General features: G+C 43.2%; 1 protein-coding gene across 5 annotated transcripts in view; it reads right to left on the reverse strand.

Annotated features, from left to right (window-relative positions):
* Nucleotides 1-7,678, reverse strand: part of LOC115094582 (transmembrane 9 superfamily member 2-like) — a 467,181-nt gene extending 459,503 nt beyond the window's left edge. For 3 of the 5 annotated variants that reach the window (XM_029607790.1, XM_029607789.1, XM_029607788.1), the window contains exon 1: nt 7,300-7,678. In XM_029607790.1, coding sequence (XP_029463650.1) covers nt 7,300-7,446 — 147 coding nt within the window. In that variant the 5' untranslated portion in view covers nt 7,447-7,678. The remainder of the gene's footprint in view (nt 1-7,299) is intronic. The other 2 variants (XM_029607786.1, XM_029607785.1) reach the window with 2 other exon arrangements.
* Nucleotides 7,679-22,594: the final 14,916 nt, after the last annotated feature.

The raw sequence follows: 22,594 nt of genomic DNA on the forward strand, positions 1-22,594 counted from the left end.
TATTTTGTTTAGTCCATACTTGTCGTCATGTGATATAAGGATCTCTGTCTTATTGGTGTTAAGGACTAGGTTAAGGCTAGAGAGGAGGTGGTTGATTGATTGAAGGCAATTGTTCCAGAAGCTGAGGGTTCTGGAAAGGGATTCCTTGATAGGGATTAGTACCTGCATGTCGTCAGCATATATGTAGTGTGTTAGATTAAGATTTGTTAGAAGCTGGCAGAGCGGAAGAAGGTAAATGTTGAAGAGAGTTGGAGAAAGGGACGAACCTTGTGGGACTCCCAAGGAGGAGCTGACGGGGTGGGATTCTTTGTTGTTAATTTTGACCTTAAAGCATCTATTACTAAGGAAAGATTGGAACCATCTGTGTGCCGTCCCAGTAATTCCAATGTACGTGAGGCGATCTAATAGTATTACGTGGTTCATTGTGTCGAATGCCACGGATAGATCAAGAAGAGCAAGGAGGTATGGTTGTTTTTTTTCTAGGCTGAGGATGATAGAGTGAGAGTGAGATTAATAGTGATTCTGTATTTAGTGATTTTCAGAATCCGAACTTTGCTAGGGCTAGAATTTTGTGCAAGTCCAGGTATTCAGAGAGTTGCTTGACGATTTTTTTCTAGAAGTTTCGCAATAAATGGTAAGTTAGCTATCGGACGGAAGTTGGCGAGATCCGCTGGAGACAAGTTTGGTTTTTTTAAGCAGCGGTTTGAGTATCGCGATCTTAAGGGCGTCTGGTACTCGCCCTTGAGCAAGAGAGCAAATAATGATTTCTGAAATAGGCTTCGCAACGATTTTTGGAATGGAGATGAGATTTGATGGTATTGGGTCCGAAGGATGAGAGGATGGCTTGAGTTTCTTGAGCAAGATTTCAATCTCCAATGAAAAAGTGGGCTCGAATGATTCAAGTCTGGAGTTTTGCTGAATAGTGGTGTTATAAAGGAGATGTGACTGGTTATTGCTGGAAATAAGCGGCGCTACCAGGTTGGCGATTTTTTTTTTATCGAAGTAAGTAGCTAGATCTGTAGCTTTGGTTTCAGCTTGGTCATCGGGAATAGTTGGTGGGACAGTTTTTGTAAGAGATGAGATGTACGAGAAAAGGGCTTTGGAGTCAAAGATGAAGTGGTGGATCTTTTGGGCGAAGAAGTCTCTCTTAGATCGGAGGATCATATTCCTGTAACGGTGCATGGTATCTTTGTAGGCGGCCTGTGCCTCTGAGGAAGGGTTTTTTCGCCATCTGTGTTCATTGCTTCTTAGATCTTGTTTTAGGGATTTCAATTGCGGTGTGAAACAGGGTTTTCTGTTGTCACGGTTCGGGTGTATTACTTTAGTAATTGTAGGGCAGGTAAGATTAACTACTTTATTGGTTATCTTTAACCACGAGGTGGTGGCTGCCTCTGCATCTGAGAGATCAAGGTTGTCAAATTCTTTGGATAGGTGGGAGCTGAGGTTGTCTAAGGAGCACAGTTTCCTGAATTGGATAGTGGACTTGTGAGATTTTTGGGGTGTGGTTTTGGGGATGTCTAGGGTCGTAGTAATCAGTTGATGGTCTGACCAAAGGACAGGCATGCAGAGCGGTTTGGAAGCTAGGGTAATTCTTTCGTTTAGGAATATTAGATCCAGCGTGTGTCCAGCTTTGTAAGTGGGACTGTCTATTATTTGTTTGAAACCCAAGTATTTAAGTGATGAGAGTAAAGTTTCGCAGTTGAGGGATTGAGGAGAAGCGTCAACATGTAAGTAGAAGTCTCCCAATATTATAGCTGGTGAACTGTAGTTAATATGTTTGGCAATGCGTTCAATGAGATGTGAGGGGTCTGATTCTAGGAGCCCTGGGGGGCATAAATAAGACATATTTGAAGCTGGGAGGATTTGAAGAGAGCGAATTCCAGATTTGCTGCAGATTCTGAGTATTGGAGAAAAAATCTTAGATTTTTTTTGCCGCCTCTTTTTTTGGGTCTAGGGATGGAGTAGATGTCGTACATCTGAGTGGGAAGTTGGTTGGTTAGTACTGTGTCCGTAGGTTTCAACCATGTTTCTGTAATTGCTCATATGTTGGGTTTGGCATCCAAAAGATAATAGTTGATGATGTGGGGGGTTTTTGTGAGAGATTGGGCATTGAAGAGGGTAAGTGAGAATAAAGAGAGAGGCCCAGTAATTGAGAGGGGAGATCGTGATGGGAGATCAGCCTCTTGAGTTGAGTGTTAGGGACGGTAATGGGTTTGGAGTTGTGTCTGAAGTGGTTGAAGATGATTGGGAAGGTCCGCATCTTGGCTGGTGGAGGTCGGTAATTCCGCTGAGTGAGTCCGCTGAGTGTCCATCCGATGACGGAGTCTGTTTGGTGAGTCTGCTGAGTGATCGTTGTATGAGTGAGTCTATTGCGTGAGTCCATTGAGTGATTTCACTGAGTGAGTCCGCTGATTTTCTGTCCGCTGATTGAGCCACTGGATGAGTCCTCTGAGTGACTGTCCGCTGAATGTGTCCGCTGTGTGAGACCGCCTGATGAGTGAGTCTGCTAGAAGAGTGAGTACGCTAGATGAGTCCTCGGGGTGTCTGTCTGAAGGGTGAGTCTGCTGAAAGTCAATTAGCTGAGTGGGGAGAATGGAGGAGTGAAATGGATTAACTTGGTCGCTCCATGGTGAGATCACACCTTGAATACTGTGTACAATTCTGGTCGCCGAATCTCAAAAAAGATATAGTTGCAATGGAGAAGGTACAGAGAAGGGCAACCAAAATGATAAAGGGGATGGAACAGCTCCCCTATGAGGAAAGGCTGAAGAGGTTAGGGCTTTTCAGCTTGGAGAAGAGACGGCTGAGGGGGGATATAACAGAGGTCTTTAAGATCATGAGAGGTCTTGAACGAGTAGATGTGACTCGGTTATTTACACTTTCGAATAATGGAAGGACTAGGGGGCATTCCATGAAGTTAGCAAGTAACACATTTAAGACTAATCGGAGAAAATTCCTTTTCACTCAACGCACAATAAAGCTCTGGAATTTGTTGCCAGAGGATGTGGTTAGTGCAGTTAGTGTAGCTGGGTTCAAAAAAGGTTTGGATAAGTTCTTGGAAGAGAAGTCCATTAACTGCTATTAATCAAGTTTACTTAGGGAATAGCCACTGCTATTAATTGCATCAGTAGCATGAGATCTTCTAGGTGTTTGGGTAATTGCCAGGTTCTTGTGGCCTGGTTTGGCCTCTGTTGGAAACAGGATGTTGGGCTTGATGGACCCTTGGTCTGACCCAGCATGGCAATTTCTTATGTTGGTCTGAGCATATTAGAAGGTGTTGATGGATCAGCAGGATGGGAACTTTGCGAGGAATAGTTAAAGGTGCACACGAAGGGGCAGGCCCCTTTGTCGCGCTCCTTCGGCACACAAGCACACATATACCAGATGACTGGTATATGTGTGCTTGTGTGTGTGAGAGAGAGAGACTGGTTGGGGAGATGATTGGTGTGTGAGAGACAGAAACTGGTCCTGAGGGTTTGACTGGTGTGTGTGAGAGAGAGAGAGAGAAGACCGATTGTGGTCCCTAAGGAAGAGGACCACGAGGACAGCTTCAGCAGCTACTGCTGCTTCTGGTGTGGCCTGCAAGGGAAAGGAGTAGGAGAACTGCTGGAGAGGGTAAGTAAAGGTGGCTTTTTAAATTAATTTTTTTTGATTGACTACCATTTTAATTATTGGGTAGTATGTGATGTGTCTGCTGTTTTGAAATATTTTATTGGTGTTTGGCAAAGCTTTCAAAATTTGCATGAGCCTAATTATTGGATATTCTATTCATCAGCTGCTTTGAAATTATTTTATTAGTATGATTTTACTATTATGATTAATGATTTATATATCTTGATTTTATTGATTGTTTCGTGAGGAATGGTGATTTTTGTTTTCCATTGTGCACTGTGAGTCTGGTGTGATGCGTTTTGCAGTTCAGTTTTTGTCTGCACATTTCTATTTATACTTTATGTGGCTTTATTCTGTAATTGGTGAGGGTTTGTGTTCTGCATGCAAAGTCTGAGATGAAGCATTCTTAGCATGTGGTTTCTCTGTAGGGATCTGTAGTAGCTTGGCCTGTTCTGTTTTCCTGATAGGAGGTGTATTGATATTTTAGATTCTGGTGAAGTATTTGTGGTATTCTTTTTCATAGGTAAGGTTGTTATTCTTTGAGTGTTGGCAGAGATTGGTGTGTGAGAGAGAGACTGTGCTGATACGGGAGGACCATGCCAAAACATCATAATAGGTATGATGCTATATGAATTCCAAGATGCAAAATTTTCTTGTTGGCATCACAACAGTGCATGAAATTATCACAACATGTATATTATTTTACATGAAAAATTACATTGAGGTAAAATTATGTTATAAATGCAAAATTTATAACAAATTTATAACCTAAAACTTAAACACTTTCTCTATGCAGACAATGTCCAGATAGTGATCCCCCTTCAAGAATCCTTCTCTAAAACTCTCGAACACCGGGAAACATGCCTCCAAAAAATCAAGTGCATTCTTGCAGCCTAAACCTCGTATTAAATGCTGCTAAAACTGAAATCCTGCTCATCTTCCCAGAATTCAGCAACACCTCCACTACTCCGCCAGCTAACCCACTCTCCACCCAAGTGAGAGACTTAGGAGTTATAATTGACAACAGGATGAATTTGAAAGCATTCGTCAACCATACAACCAAGGACTGTTTCTACAAACTTCAAGTGCTGAAAAGGATAAAACCTCTATTCCACTCTAAAGATTTCAGAACAATACTACAAGCAATAATCTTCTCAAAGATAGATTACTGCAACTCTATCCTACTAGGTCTCCCATCTTCGTACACCAAACCCCTACAGATGGTCCAAAATGCAGCAGCAAGAATTCTCACCAACACCAGGAGAAGAGACCATATATCACCTATCCTAAAAAACCTTCATTGGCTCCCCATACACTTCAGAATCATCTTCAAATCCATCACCATTATATATAAATCCATCCACCACCTTACAACACTTGACCTACAATTCCCCCTCAGCCAACATCAAGACCCACCAGAGAAGCATACAGAGGATCCCTCCAGGTACCTCACACCAAATCCACCCGACATATAACTTTAAGAGAACGGGCCTTCTCGACAGCTGGACCAGCGCTCTGGAATTCCATCCCACCGAATCTCCGACAGGAGCCTTGCCTCCCAACATTCCAAAAAAGACTTAAGACTTGGCTATTCAAACAAGCTTTTCCGGACCCCTCCTAATTTCCGCCTCATCAACATCTATAACTCTGCCACAGCTACTCTTTGTAAATAACTCTACACGATGTTAAACTACTACTGTATTTCTCCTTCCTCCCAGTTCGACCACCCTTGTTATTTGTAACTGCAATTTCCTTTGCACTTGTTCCAGTTTTAATGTATTTTGCACCCCTCGTTCAATTGTAAACCAGCATGATGTGATTGTATCATGAATGCCGGTATATAAAAAACTGAAATAAATAAATAATAATTTAAAATTGTGTATGGGGGGGCGCCAGGCTGTAAGGTTTGCCTAGGGTGCCTAATACCCTTGCACCAGCCCTGCCTGGAGGTTGCCCTTCAGCCCTAGGGCTCCTGGGCCTGCTTCGGACATGTCATCTGGGGAGAGAATTATTGCAAGGTGGGGGGTTGTAAAATCTTTCATACTAAGCCACAGTGCAATCTCTAATCTCAAAATAAGGGTGAAAAAAAAGCACAATAAAAAAAAAACAGGCATTTTAGCAGGTACAGGAAACTAAATTGATACTAATGGTCTATGGAACGCTGAACTGTACAAGCTATTTTTAGTCATATCATCTCAGGAACAATCTGTTAAACAAATATTTTTAATGCATCATTAACAGCTTTTTCACTTAATTCTAGCATCTGTTTATCCATTGAGTATTACTGTCAGCCAAATTATACTTTACCGTACAAAATAATTAAAAACTAAAGCATTTATAACTTGCTGGGCAGTCTGGATGGGCCATTTCAGTCTTTTTCTGCCATGTACTATTTTACTATGAGTGGCATAAATTCTGAGTTGTAACTCAGACTTATAGATAAAAGCTGTAATGCGAATAGCTAATGACGCTACTCTGACATCACACTTGTTGCCAGGTGAAAATACTCATCTCACACCAAAGACTTAAATTCAAATAACATCAACACAGCATGACTACTGTCTTCCTGGTAAAACATACTAGTACTGCCTAATGGTTTTCCCATTATTGCAAAATAAATACTTATATTGTGACAGTAGTTCACATTACCTTGATACTACAACTATGACTTACTGTGATATACAAAAGGTGAATCCCTAAGAAACTTTAATATTGATAAAAGTAGTATGCTGATCCTTCTGTACTAAAGTATAATTATAATTCAGAAATATTTAGTATTTTTCCTGCTCTATACCTCCATGAGCTTATTCAGACCAGGCATGCCTTATCTGCTCTCCACATTTTCTTTAAAAAAAAAACCAAAAAAACATTTTATATGTTGGCACATTTGCAAGAGAAGAAATTAAGAGCAATGCCTTAACATCTGCAGACGAGAATATATTGTTGAAACTCTTACAGGAGATAAGACACCTTACAGCAAACGTTCTCACTCTTCATGGAGCAACATGTAAGAAGTGGGAGGGCTGCCAGCCTGCCACAGAAACTGGCAAAAGCCAGCAGGGCAGGCTCAATAACAGCTACCCAGGCTCTAGCACTAGGAAAAATAAATCACAACAGCACCCAGGTCGCTAACGCTCTTAAGTTTTCAAGGGCATCTAGATTAAGGGTCCTACCTACAAATTGGAGCAAACTTAGTTGCAATGAGAAAAAAATATTTAGAAAATAGGGCCCTGGGAGTAGGATGAAGAGGCTTGAAGCAATAGCTACATGATTAGCAAGCGCATAAAAAATATAAGAAAACTGCTGCACTGATAAAACAGCAAGCAAGGGCCACCTCGATAACGGGCATGCCAACACAGACTGATCTTTCCGCAGTAAACAAAGTGCAATTTACTAACACAAGGAAATAAACACACATGATTAGATTCCCATCTCAGGTTGACAGGGGTTGCTCTTTACTAAAGGTTTTTTTCTGTTTTGCGTCCATGGGGAAAATTTTTATTATATAGTGCGCTCGCCTCTTTCGATCTGCAGTATTGGTCACGCCTGCTGCTCTCTGTCCCAGCTCTCTCCTTCCCTAAAGGAGGCCCAGGAGCTTTCCCACAGGTGAACCCAGAAATCCTCCGCTCCCGGCCACGCTCTCCCTTCAGCACCATGACTTTTGCCGAATTCTCCCTCCTTACTTACCTTACAGTTTAACGACTCCCCCTCGGCCCCGGACTCACAGAAACTTACAGGCGCTAAACCCGGAAGATAAAAGCCGCCGCAGATTTGTGCATAAAACACGAACAGAGCCAAGTGGAGGCAGAAACGGCGCCACAGCAGCAGGCTCATGGTTCTCGTGGCACGCCAATGAAGAGCGGCAGGTAGCAAAGTCGTAAATCTGCCCGGCTGGCGGGGAAAGCGGCCGCAAGACGAACACAGGAAGAAGAGACGACGAAGCTGCTCGACAATTCGAACTGACGTTCAGCTGCCGCAAGCCACCTCAGAGAATCAGCGCCGCGCGAGAAGGACGGAGAGAGCACGCACTCGCGCGTCCAGGCTCAGGTGGCCCACGTTGCGCATGCGCCTGATTCCTTTGGCTAGAGAGATTTCTTGGCCGTTCAGTCGCGTTCTGTCTTAGTCTATGCAGGGCGTGGATTTGAGATGCTGCTATAGAGTCGTTCGTTGAAAGAAAAGAGTTCAACATTTGCTTGAGCCGGACCATAATTTAGATCGGGATAGGATAACTGCAGTGAGGGTCCCCATTTTGGCTCTTACTAGTTTTCTTTTGAATTCCAAAAAGCGTATCTCCAACCTCCCCTCTCCTACAAATTCATCATAACAGTTGGAAAAAACAGGATTAAATCAGTTTTTGTTTTTTAAAACAAGAATCCACCAATAACGAAGGGGCTGAAGGCTTCAACCTGACAGAGGACAACCTGAAACTCCTGCCAAACAGGACTTCATGTACCAGAATTCCCTGCTTCATGACGGGTTTACTTACAGTCTGCAATACAGCTGTAGTTAGGACATTGAGAAACTCTCTGTCAGCACATTTTCATTTTTGGCTTAGCTGTTCTTATTCTCTGATAAGCTTTCACTGCTGTAACCTAGAATAGAACAATGGATGTATTATGTGAAGGGCTGTATTGCTGCAGACTCGCAAATTCCTTTCCAGAACTGCAAGTCCCGACAGCCTCTCCTGCAGAAGCTTCACGAAGGTTCCAGGTTGTCTAAGGAGGGGGTCAGTAGCCCCTCAGCTGGGATATGCTTGCTCAGCAAGGCGTAGAACGCATGTGTAAAAGATAAGGATTGTGGAATGTATAAAAGCCAGCTCCTGAAGGGGAGGGGCACGCAGTTTCTGAGCCATTGTTCTCAGCTGTGTCTTGCATATGCAATAAAAGTCTTTCTTTTCGGAACAGTTTCTGGGGCCTATTTTCTGACGGTAACATTTGGCGATCCAGATGGGACCAGGGCCCTGGGGATGCCATATTGGCCCCCCAATCGGTCCGGGAGATTTTGTGGCGGAGTGATCCCCCAGACTTGCCTGGTGAGTGGCCACCGCTGAGTTCAGTGATCAGGTTTCTGAGGGGGTCATTCCACGGAGATCCTCTGAGACCCCTGGGCTGGTGATCCGGGAAGAAGGCTTTCTTGACGATCGGAAGAACTTTGCAGGCAAGTATTTTGGGAAAAAGAAATAAGATAAGAAATAAGATTAGAAATAAGTTAAAGCTAAATTACAAGCTGATCCGTTATCACGAAGGATCGAGGGGGCCTTGATCACGCCCCGCGCGGTGGCTAGTAGGAATCACGCTCTGAAGACCACCGCGATTTGGAAAATATGGAAACAGGTTTCTTGTTGTGTGAAGGAGAGTGTCTGTCTGTCTGTCTGTCTGTAAGGTACCTTTTAAAAAAAAAAAAATTTCTGCTGTGGTAGATCGGTTAGAGAAATTTCTTTTTGTGATCAAATGCAGTATTTGTTTTGATCTACTCTGGTGATGCAGACTATTTTTACTTAAGGAAAACTTATTAAAAGTGATTGTGAATTATTTATCTGTATATGTGTTAATAAATGTGTACTGAACAGCGGCAGTTAAAAGAGCACTGGGAGCTGGAGAGTTAACTAGTTTGGCTGGGCAGAGGCTGCTTCTCAGCAGGACAATTTAACCCCTAAAACATTTCTCTGGTACGTTTGGGTTTTCAAATTATTAATTAAGGATTGTGATGTATGTAACTGCTATCTGTGAATTGCAAGCACATGTACCAGGGATTTTTTAATTGTTTTTAATTATTTTAAACCCTAATGGGAAGAGATTTTTGGTTTACAGATGCTGCACAAGATCCTTCATTACTTAATCCAGAGAGTTAAGATATTTTAGTTTGTTATTAAAGTAGAGATGTGTTTCCTGCATTCATTGTATTAAAAGGTAAACTTCGAATGTGTCAATTATAAGTAAGATATTGCGTTTTGCATTTCCTTGATTACTCACAAGATGATCTGTAGTTTACAATCAGACCATTGCATATGTCATTTGACAGACATAATATGATGAACATTTTATAGCAGCAAATTCATTATTACAGTACAAAAATGTAATTATAAAATGCTAGTGCGTTTCACTGCGTGTCAATATGTCAGTACGTAGTGCGTAGTGCATTTCATTGCGTGTCAGATGTTAGTGCATTCAATATGGATATGTGTTTCAATGCTGGCGTTGTTAATCAGAAGTTTTCAGTTTTCTCATATCTTCTATCCCAGTGTCCTCCCTATGCTTATCCTTCACTCGATACATCCACAGGTTAGTCAATTATTTATTGTTTTTTTTTTTAATCTATGGCAGGGCACCTGTACAATAAGAATATTCTCTAATGTTAATTATTGTTCTTACTTGTTTCCTATATATTATCTGTTATTTAAAAGTTACATTGGAACGCATGATAAAGTATGAACTCTCTTTTGCTGACGCAGTTTATTTTGAAGCTGTCTCTGGGAAAATTAGAGGAGAAATGATTAAGAATGGGACCTTTGTTAAAGCTTTGTTAAATATGCAGGGCTACTCCCTGTTTTAAGGAACTGGCAAGAAAAGACAGCCAAGCATGTGCAGTTCTGACTGTGGGAATTACAGGATGCCGTTTGTAAAAACACAGAGAAAACAAAGACTTAATATTAAAACTTTTGATTCAGTGGCAGGCGCAAGATAAGGATTATTGGAAGTTGTGGGCAAGAGGAGGGGCCACTATGCAAGATCAGGAACTAGATCAAATATGATTCTGCCCAAATGACGAAGTAGTGGCCCATACACACACACACATATACACTGCAATTATGTTCTTTTACCACTGGTGGGGGCTGGGCTCTGGATATTACCATATGTTCTTAGTGTTTGCAATGTAATTGGTACAAGGCTTCCAAGGGTTTGATCATCACTCCTGCACACCTAAAGCGCCCCCCTGGATCCTTGCCTGCAGATCCAGGTTGACTTTATTGAATTAACCCAGTGCCAAACTTACAAGTATGTAGGAAGCAATGTTTTGCAGCTTCTCAGCCTCGTCAGAACTGATTTGCCTCCAGGCGCAGGTCACCTATTCAATTTCCAGATGGACTGTGATCTTTTCATCGTATTTTGAGATGTATGGGAACAGGGATCAGGAAGAGAAGAAAAGGGCCTGTCCGTGCAACCAGGAACTTAATAATAGACCCGACATCCGAAAGAAGCTGCAGAAGGCCGAAGGCTTTGAGGGCATGAGCCTCAGCCAGTTAAAAGCTATAGCAGACCAGGTATGTGGAAATAGAGAAGTGGAAGAGAAAAGAGAGAAGCAAGTAGACATATGAAGGAGAAAGTGACTGTTAGCCACCACTCTCAAGGACACTCGGACGGGAAGGAGCCAAGACAATGGCAGACCGCGAAGAGGAGGAGGAACAAGACCCCCCTTGGGAAAGAATCAGTGGGGTAGATTTTCAGACGAGCGCGAACAGCCTACTTTTGTTTGCGCTCCAGGCGCAAACAAAAGTACGCTGGATTTTAGTAGATACGCGCGTAGTCGCGCGTATCGGCTAAAATCCTGGATCGGCGCGCGCAAGGCTATCGATTTCGTATAGCCTGCGTGCGCCGAGCCACGCAGCCTACCCCCGTTCCCTCCTAGGCCGCTCCGAAATCGGAGCGGCCTAGAAGGGAACTTTCCTTTGCCCTCCCCTCACCTTCCCCTCCCTTCCCCTACCTAACCCACCCGCCCGGCCCTGTCTAAACCCCCATCCTACCTTTGTCGGGGGATTTACGCCTCCCGGAGGGAGGCGTAAATCCCCGCGCGCCAGCGGGCCTCCTGCGCGCCGGGCCGCAACCTGGGGGCGGGTACGGAGGGCGCGGCCACGCCCCCGGGCCGTGGCCATGCCCCCGTACCCGCCCCCAAAACGCTGCCGACACGCCCCCGCAACGCCGCGCGCTCCGGCCCCGCCCCCGACACGCCCACTCCGAAAACTCCGGGACTTACGCGAGTCCCGGGGTTCTGCGCGCGTAAATCCGCCCGGTTTTGGGCGGATTTACGCAAGCAGGGCTCTGAAAATCCGCCCCAGTGTGCGTACTGCAAAAAATGAAGGCCATTGGAAGAGAGACTGTGAAGAATGGCAAAAGAAATACGGGAGCCCTGCAGTGAATACTAACGACAAAAATGGACCTGCACCGACACAAAGGGGCCGAGGAGGAAGGAGATCGGACACCCCCATTGGCAGATGGCGGGGAAGGCGACAAGGAGCATACAGCCTGAAGAGACCGGGAGGGAAGAATCCCCACTGACCCTCTGGTGGAGATCCACGAGGGAACACAACAAAATCAGGGGCCTGTTGGACTCAGAGGCCAACGATCTGTCATGACTGCACCAATCGACCCCCCGACGAAAGAGACTGTTTCTATAGTGGGTGCCTCAGGTCAGGTACTCACTGCCCCTCTGCAGAAAGAATGAACTATACAAGTAGGCGGGACCATGGTATCCCTTATCGGACAGGATCTGCTGTGTAAACTACAGACCACATTGAGATTTCAACCAATAGGGGAAGTTAAAGCCTCCTTCGGGGACCATCCAGTGATACTCATCTGCCCCCTCAGGGAGGAATGGAGATTACTTCCTCAACCAGTCAATACCCAGAAGACACCCCATCATCGACAGAGACGGGATTTGTCCTGGAGGATTAGTCGTGAACGCCCCCAGTCTGGATCGAACTAAAGCAAGGCGCCCAAATAGTTAACCAAACCCAATACCCCGTGCCATATGCCGCCAGATGCAGTAATCGGATCTGAGTCAGAAACACCTGAAGCAGGGAGTCCTGGAAGCAACCAGACCTGAGTGGAACACGCCTTTGTTACCAGTAAAGAAACCTGGTACTAACGACTATTGACCTGTACAAGATTTAAGAAAAGTAAATACTCAAGTGGCAGATTTGGTAGCACTTGTGCCAAATCCGTATTCAATCCTGGCTCAAGTTTCTTCTAGTTCCAAATGGTATGGTACAGTGTTATTGATCTCAAAGATGCTTTCTTCTCTGTTCCAATAGCAGAGGAATGTCAGAAAATTTTTGCCTTCACTTGAAAAATACGCAAACTGGAGAAAAGCAACAGTATACTTAACTCGCCTACCCCAAGGATTTAAAAATTCACCCACTCTGTTCTCGGAGCAACTGGCCAAGGACCTGAAGATGTACCGGATCACACATGGGCCAGTTGTACAATATGTGGATGATCTCTTGAAATTTAGGGAAGCATACCATGAATGTGCGGTATCAACCCTATACTTGTTGAAAACTTTGTACTCGAAAGGGTATCGTGCGAGTAAAAAGAAAGCACAAATTTATGAAATAGAAGTAGAATATTTGGGTTTTCGTCTCAGAGAAGGCACTCGTCGACTTGGAATCTCTCGTACTAGTTCTATAAGACATCAACCTGTACCCACCTGTAAGAATGAACTCCGTGCATTTTTGGGAGGTGCAGGATATTGTAGACTTTGGATTGTAAACTATGCAATTATTGCTCAACCATTGTATGATAAACTACGAGGCAAAGAAACAGAATCTCAGCCCTTTCAATGAAAAAACAAGAATTAACGAATTTACATCAACTAAAAGAAGCCTTGATCTCACCCCCTGCTCTAGGGTTACCTGATATAACAAAACCATTTCATCTGTTCATAGATGAGAAGAAAGGCATGGCCATCGGGGTATTGACTCAAACTTCATGGAACGACCTGTTGATTATTTGTCAAAAGGAATGGGCAATGTTGTTAAAGGATGGCCTGGTTGCCTTCGAAGCATTGCTGCCTCATGCTTATTAATACCTGAAGCTGTTAAATTAACATTTGGTCAGACTTTACAGATAACAACTCCTCATACTATTCAAGGACTACTAGAGACTCATGAACCAAAATGGATGACCAATTCACGTCTCGTCAAGTATCAAGCCTTACTGTGTGAAACACCTGAAATTCAAATACAAGACAGCAAAAACTTGAATCCAGCTACTCTTATACCGGCACCTGAACCAGTTGCCCATGACTGTGAAGAAGTCATGACTACAATACATTCCAGTAGACCAGACCTGAGGGATCAACCCTGGCAAGGAGCTTGGACTTTATTCACTGATGGGAGCAGCCAAATCATTCATAGGATACGTTCTGCTGGATATGCTGTAGTATCCGAAGATGAAACCATTGAGGCTCAACCTCTTCTCCCAGGAACGTCTGCACAAAAAGCTGAACTAATTGCCCTTACTCGAGCTCTGCAGTTGGCAGAAGGAAAAACTGTAAATATCTATACAGACTCTAAATATGCCTTTCTTACAATTCAAGAACATTGAGCATTATACAAAGAACGAGGTTTCTTGACTGCAGAGGGAAAACAATTGAACAATGCATCAGAAGTACGTGAATTACTATTGGCTACCTCGCAAGGTGGCTGTAATGCATTGCAAAGCATACACCAGGAAATCAAACCCTATTCTCAAGGAAATCAGAGAGCAGATGAAGCAGCAAAAACAAAAAGGGAGCTTGGGAACCCTTCCAAGCAGTATTAATTGCATCGAATCATCAGGCTTCAGGCAGTCCTGGAGCTCATCACCAACTACACTGCTTTCGCTCTTAAACTCTGGGCAAAACAAAATACCAAGATTATGACTGCAGTGTACCAGAATAGACTGGTTTTAGATTACCTTCTGGCCCATGAAGGAGGGTTTGTGGAACATTTAACCTCTCCAATTGTTGTTTACAGGTAGATGACCAAAGCAAGGTTATCCAAGACATCACTGATCGCATGGTCAAGATGGCACACGTCCCTGTCCAGCAGTGGAATAGTGCTTGGGATGGGCCAATGGATTCCGTGGTTGGTTTTCCATGATCGGTGGATTTAAGAGCTTGTTTGTTATCCTAGCCAGTTTAATTCTGTTTTGTCTTTTAGGACCCTGTATTATTCCTTTCTTGCTCAAATCGCCTTCGTCGGATGATGGAGGACATTGCTGAACGCAAAACAGCCACGCAGCTCCTGTCACTGTACATGTATTCCTCTGAGCCTATAGAACCTGTTTAACCATCCTCATGTTTTATCCTGGGCCATCTTCCTATACATGACAAGTTCGGGCTACAAAGGGGGGTGGAGCCAATAGGGCCCATCCGTCTCAAACCCGTGAAGAAACCATCGAACTGTTTGGGAAATTAGGGCCCTCTGAGAACTCAAATTGCTAATTTTTCTTGTTTCTGTTTCTTTCAGCTCCACAGCTGCGTTGTGATGGTGTGATACTTTTCATAGAGAATGATAAGTATCAAAGGGGCTGAAGGCTTCATCCTGACAGAGGACAACCTGAAACTCCTGCCAAACAGGACTTCATGTACCAGAATTCCCTGCTTCATGATGGGTTTACTTACAGTCTGCAATACAGCTGTAGTTAGGACATTGAGAAACTCTCTGTCAGTACATTGCACATTTTCATTTTTGGCTTAGCTGTTCTTATTCTCTGATAAGCTTTCACTGCTGTAACCTAGAATAGAACAATGGATGTATTATGTGAAGGGCTGTATTGCTGCAGACTCGCAAATTCCTTTCCAGAACTGCAAGTCCCGACAGCCTCTCCTGCAGAAGCTTCACGAAGGTTCCAGGTTGTCTAAGGAGGGGGTCAGTAGCCCCTCAGCTGGGATATGCTTGCTCAGCAAGGCGTAGAACGCATGTGTAAAAGATAAGGATTGTGGAATGTATAAAAGCCAGCTCCTGAAGGAGAGGGGCACGCAGTTTCTGAGCCATTGTTCTCAGCTGTGTCTTGCATATGCAATAAAAGTCTTTCTTTTCGGAACAGTTTCTGGGGCCTATTTTCTGACGGTAACAATAGCATGTACAATCGTCAATTTTTACTTAAAATGGTGTTTAGTGCCTGATGTAATATTTGCAATATGGCTTTATCATAAATTGAGTGCTGGCAATTATGATATGGAAGGCTTAGAATATTGGAATTGTAGTTCACTTTTATTCCTGGCTTTTTGTGGACCAAGTCCACACCCAGTGCACTTTACCGAAGGCCAAATACCATATGGGATCCAGTAAACCGCCTTGATTACTATGAGAAAGGTAGTTTATTAAATCTATTAAACTATTATTATTAAGTGTGGGTTTTTGGGGGTTTTTTTGGAGTATATGTGTAACATACCTCTAGGAACTAGGGCAGAGAAATGTTGAATCATCATTGTGACATGAAAAGACTGACAATAGAGTGCTGTCTCTTTAAGAGCTGGGGGCGGGGAAAGAGATTCAAAATTGGATTGTATTGAGCATGTGCAAACAGATCACTGCTACAGCCTGAATAGAGTTTCTGCCCTGCTCTGAACTAATAAATATTATCTGTACTGATTAAGGTTCTCTTTTCTGGAACCCTGCTGTGGATGACTTGGGAGTAATTGAACTGTGCCCTGTCAGGATTTGAAGCTTTTCTTTCGGATAGAGGCTGCTGTATTGTGGATTTGACAGTTGAAGCAAAGAGCAGTACTGACGCCATCTTCAGCTCTAAATTCAAATGGACACACAGTAGGGTACAATCTGGGACTTTGCTTGTTTAGAGACTGCTTAAGGTCGGGTGCTATTATCACATGCTGATTCTGGTTGAAATACTTAACATGAGTTTATGACAAAGTTAAGTTTTCTCTTGTACTATATACATGTGTTTATATGAAAAATGCAAATGCTTAGGAAAGTGAACAGATTTATTTCAGTCATTCATCCCAGTAAAGATAAAACTGTTACTCACTAAAGAGCGTGTGGATTCATTTCCGATACTGGGCTGGGAATCAAAGTGCAGGTTTCAGACACAAGGAGTCATAAAGAAATTTGAACTTCAAGGGTTACAACAAATTTTGGCGCCGAACATGGGGCTGTAATTTTTTTTTCTTCTCTCTGTCTGACCTGCTACTGAGCGACCCAGCATCATTAGTGAAGTGAGCACAGTATTCTGTTTGTTTCTTTCTCATATAAAATGGAGTATTGCAAGTACTATGATTGTATACCTGATAGATCTGTTATTCTGAGTTCTGTAAACCCTGAAATATCTTTAGCAAGTGTAGAAGATGCCTTAAGCCCAGCAGGTGTAGTTACAAAATTGAAATGTTTAAGAGCTGAGTCATCTGATCAAGTTTTGTGTGAATTTGAAGAACCGCTTTCTATAATTATTTTAGAAAGAATGAGCTTAAAAGGGGAACTGGACAGTCAGTGGATAATTTTACCTGTCTTAGATGAGACATTATCAGAACAGAATGTTGAGTCGATTGCTCCTGAAGCATGCACTGACCCACTAGTGAGTGACATACTTTTAGATATGACAGATCGATTTCAAGAAGAATTAGCATATATAGCTGACAGTCATAAAATCAATATTCAAGATCTGAGAAAAAGAACATCTGCTCTCATGATTGAGAGTTTGGGGTCACAAGAAAAAGAAACACGAGATATGGATCAATCACCCCAGAGTATATTGCAGACTCCAGTTAAAAGCCGAAAAAAAGTCTCCAAATGGCAGGATGCTATGCTAACCCAACATCCTGTGGCAGTCAATTCTTCTCAATATTCCATTCCACCAATTTCTATTCCTGCGGATGTTTCAAAGGTTATAGTGGAGCATGTGATCAAAACTCCTAAGGAAAAGGGCGCAGAGTTGAATCATACGTACTACAAAATTAAAGTTTTCTCTGGAAATGTCCCTAAACCTAGTAATGAAGGAGACTATGAAACTTGGCATATTCAAATTAAGCAATTACTGCAGGATCCAGATCTCACCGCAGGTGCAAAAAAAAAGGAAATTAATTGAAAGTCTCCTTCCTCCAGCTTTAAATATTGTCTCTTACATAGGTAAAAGCGCCACAGCAGAGCAGTGTTTAGAGGAACTGGAGAAGGCATATGGCAGTGTAACTAATGGAGAGGAATTATTTTTTCAGTTTATTGAAACTTTCCAGAATGGCAAAGAAAAATCTTCAGACTATTTGAGAAGGCTTCAGGTCCTGTTACAGAAAGTCGTGGAGCGGGGAATTTTCTTTGGGCTCGCCCCAGACAGGCAGTTACTACAACAGTTTGTACGTGGGTGCTGGGAGGAGACCCTGATTACCTGACTGCAATTGAGGGACTTATTAGAGAGCCAGTCGAAGAAACTGCCACAGTACTCGGAGCTGCTATTTAAAATCAGAATGATTGAGGAAGAAAGAAACATGAAAGAATCTAGGAGGATACGTCAATTGGGAGTTACCCAGATTAAACCTGTAAGCAGGACTTACCTAGCAAATGACATAAGCATTACTCAACATATGACACCAGAGGCAAGTGAGTAATGTGGGATCTGAGTTGGGAACATTTTCAGGAGAAGAAGATAATGTTTTGCTCGCCCCATTGATCACTCATTGTAGAGCTGCCAATTCAGAAATAGTAAATAGCCCTGCTGCAAACAGCATGATGCGAAGAAACTCTTGGATAGAGAAGATGCCTCAAAAAGGGAGGCATCATCCCAAGATACTTTCATTTTGTTATAACTGTGGAGAGAATGGACACATGATGGGAGAATGCATCAATCCTGTAAATGCTGCTCTAGTCCAACAGAAATTGCAGGAAAAATTTGAAAGAAAAAAAAAAATACCCAGCATTAGGCAGGTTTCAAATACTCCTTTAAACTAAAAAGGTGCTTTTGTGAGGGGCAGACAAAGGCACCAAATGCAATTCAGATAAATCCCAAAAGAGAAATATCCAGTGATCATATCCCACCATGTCCTCTACCAGATGATGTTTTGAAACGCCTCGTGGGAAAGGTTTGTTCTGCAACCGCTTATTTGGATGGTGAGCAGTGCCCTTGCTTAGTGGACACTGGCTCTCAAGTGACGTGCATAACACAAACCTTCTATGAAGACTATTTATCACATCGGAAGCTATACCCTCTAGAAGACTTACTTTGTGTTACGGGTGCAGGAGGTCAACCTGTTCCTTATCTGGGGTATATTGAAGTTGAAGTACAGTTTCCCAAGGAGGCCTGTGGAAGTGGAAACAAATATTCTGTCCTTGCTCTAGTCTGTCCCGATCAAAAGAACAAACCCCTGCCTTTAATAGTGGGAACGAATATTCTCAGACATCTAATACTTGACTGTAAAGAACTGGCTGGCCCAAATTACCTTAAGGAGTTAGCCATGGACAAAAATTGGGTAACTACATATCAGACCTATGTTTCTCATCAAAGTTCCAATCAAAGAGTTACTAGGCCAATGATGGCTAGATTGACCAGCACCAGACCAATAGTGTTCAAAAGGGATGAAGCCAAGGAAGTGGAATGCATTCTGAGAATGCCCAGACATGGTCAGAGTTTGTCCATATTGCTTGAGGCTTCAGAAAATTATCCTCTACCCGGAGGCTTACTAGTACAACCTCAACTCATCCAAACTGGCAGTAAGTCGCACACAAAGGCTAGGGTGCTATTGAAGAATATATCGGATTGTAGCATCAGTTTGCCTCCTAGAAGGACATTGGGTGTAGGTGAGCCAGTCGATATAGTGAGGACCATGAACGTTACAGGCTCGACCTATAAGGATGGTGCTAAACTAGAAGCTATTGGAGAGGGTAACATGGAGTCTGAGAAGGTGTCGCTAGACTTCGGAGATTCTCCAATATCTGAAGAGTTTAAACAGCATATAGAAAAGAGAATTAATCAAGAGGCAAAAGGAGCATTTTCCTGTCATGACCTTGATATTGGATGTATTCCAGGAATAATGCATAAAATCACCCTGTTGGATCCAACTCCATTCAAAGAGCGCATACGTCATGTATCCCCAGCTGACTTTGAGGATCTCAGGCAGCACCTGAAGGAGCTGTTAGCCACAGGAGTGATTGAGGAGTCTGATAGCCCTTATGCTTCACCTGTGGTATTGGTTAGAAAGAAAAATGGTACCTTGAGGATGGTTGTTGATTATCGTAAATTGAACGACATAACCAGAAAAGACTCCTATCCGTTGCCTCGATTTGAGGAGACATTCACTCTCCTATCAGGTAGCAAGTGGTTCTCAGTACTAGATCTCAAGAGTGGGTACTATCAGATTGAGGTAGAGGAAATGGATAGGCCTAAAACTGCATTCACCACGCCCTTTGGAAACTGGCAATTTAAGAGAATGGCTCAAGGACTGACAAATGCTCCAGCAAGTTTTCAAAGAATGATAGAGAAAGTAATGACTGATATTAATCTACATGAAGTTGTGGCCTTCTTGGATGATCTTATAATATTCTCGGACACACTGGAAGAGCATGAGGATCGATTGATGAGGGTGTTACAACGACTGTTGAAATGCGGATTGAAGCTCTCTCCATCTAAATGTAAATTCTTTCAGAAGTCAGTGAAATATTTGGGTCATCATATCTCAGAGAAGGGGGTGCTCCCCGATGAAGAGAAGATTTCAGCCATTACTAAGTGGCCACAACCTAAAAACATTAGAGAGCTGCGATCTTTTCTAGGATTTGCGGGCTATTACTGAAGATTCGTGAATCAATACTCACGCTTGGTGAAGCCGCTCAGTAATCTGTTGGTGGGACTAACAAACAGTCGAAAGGATAGGAAAGAAGCCCAGATTCAAAGCCAGCAGCCATTGGGTACGCGGTGGACCTCAGAATGTCAGAAAGCATTCGAAATTATAAAGGAAAAACTCACAGTTGCCCCTGTGTTGGCTTTCGCAAATTGGAAGCTACCTTATGTATTACACACTGACGCCAGCACTATAGGGCTAGGCGCTGCACTTTACCAAATTCAAGAAGGAAAACTGCGAGTGATTTCATATGCCAGTCGTGGGCTCACTAAAAGTGAACGGAATTACCCTATCCACAAATTGGAATTTTTAGCCCTTAAATGGGCAGTTTGTGAAAAATTTCATGATTATCTATATGGTGCAGAGTTTAAAGTAGTGACAGATAATAAACCTCTGACGTACATCCTGACGACTGCTAAACTGGATGCCACAGGTCATCGATGGTTAGCATCCCTCTCCCTGTACAACTTTGACATCGGATACAAATCTGGTGAAGCCAATATAGATGCTGACGGGTTGTCTAGGAGACCACATGATCCTGAAGAAGATGATGAAGAATTTTTGAAATCTGAGGAGAAGGTTGCCAAGATGCTATCTCGTGTGAAGACAGATCAAGAAGGAATGGACACTCTATCTAAGGTAATATGTAAGGCGGCATTCCAGAAGCATGATGTCTCTATTTTGACACATATTTCAGAAGATTCGGGAGACTACGACACTCCCATTACACCTCATTCTACTTCCAAGTTTGAGTGCAGCCCTGGTGCCTTGGTGGAAATCTTACCTGCAGGAGGAGATGCTGTTCCAGATGATTTTGATGACCCGGACCTGTGGCCTGGACAACCCACCCTACCTGGGTTTATCCTGGGTGACTGGAGAGTGTTCCAGAGGGAAGACCCATGTTTATCCCAAGTCATAATGATACTGGAGACAGGTGAGAAATTTGAAGATCGAGACAGGAATCGGGAGCATCCAGAATTGCGATTATTCTTCAGAGAATGGCAAAAACTATGTCTTCAAGAGGGGGTACTTTTCAGAAAAGTGATGAGGAGTGGAGGACCACACCAACAACTTGTGATTCCAAGAAAATATCGTCAGAGAGCTCTGGAGGGGGTACATGATGAAACTGGCCATCTGGGTTGTGAACGGACCTTGGACTTAGCACGTGCACGTTTTTATTGGCCGAGAATGGCACATGGGGTAGAGCAATGGGTGAAGACATGCGAAAGATGTGTGCGGAGAAAAGCTAGGGCAGAAAAAGCAGCCCCCTTGGTAAATATAAAAGCTTACGCCCCCATGGAGCTAGTTTGCATTGATTTCCTCACCTTAGAGCCTGACGACAAGGATACACGAAATGTTTTGGTAGTCACGGATCATTTTACTAAGTATGCTCAGGCATATCCCACTAGAGATCAGACCGCAAGAACTGTTGCTGTTACCCTGTGGGAGAATTTCATCTGCCACTATGGATTTCCAAAACGAATCCATAGTGACCAAGGAGCCAATTTTGAATCTGAACTCATCTCAGAGCTATGTAGAATAGCAGGCACTAAATCCAGAACCACGCCATATCACCCTCGAGGAAATCCCGTAGAACGCTTCAATAGAACCTTAATAGAAATGTTGGGTACATTAGAGGACAAGCGTAAGGAACATTGGAGAAAATATGTTCGGCCACTAGTACATGCCTATAATTGTACTCGGAATGACAGTACTGGAATTTCTCCGTTTTTTCTCATGTTTGGAAGAGAACCTCGACTTCCAATACTTATGCTTCGGCATCAGTCCAGTGGGTCATAACGCTAAAACTCATCACCAATATGTACGAGAGTTACGTCAGAGGTTGAAGTATGCATACGAGCTGGCTACTCAGGAAGCTGAGAAACATCAACTAGCCAACAAACGCAGATGGGATGCAAAAGTAATGCCATCCTCAGTGGAAGAGGGTGATAGAGTATTGGTCAAGAATGTGAAGTTGAGGGGCAAGCACAAATTGGCTGATCGGTGGGAGTCTTCAGTGTATATTGTGGTAAAACAAATTGAAGGTATACCAGTCTATGTGGTGAAGCCAGAAACAGGGGATGGACCCGGAAGGACGTTACATAGGGATCTACTGCACCCCTGTGGATTTATTTCTGGAAGAGAAGAGGCTGATATTCACTGTGAACCATTCAATAGTACCAAGCAATTGATGAAAAAGCAGAAGGAGGACGCTGAGGATAGTATGGATGGCTCTATCATGGAGAGCAGAAGTTCAGATCCAGCTGAACTGGAAGAGAGTCCAATTACTGGTGAAATTCAGTCAAATGGAACATTAAATCCTAATGCGGAGGAGTTTCATCCAGAGTCATGGGAAGAGGATCCTGTGGAAGTTAGTATACCAGTAAATCATAACAATTCATGCGATCTGAACAGCTCAGTCAATGAAGAACAGCGTGCATCC

Source organism: Rhinatrema bivittatum, chromosome 6, assembly GCF_901001135.1.
Source record: "Rhinatrema bivittatum chromosome 6, aRhiBiv1.1, whole genome shotgun sequence".
Classification (NCBI taxonomy): domain Eukaryota; kingdom Metazoa; phylum Chordata; class Amphibia; order Gymnophiona; family Rhinatrematidae; genus Rhinatrema; species Rhinatrema bivittatum.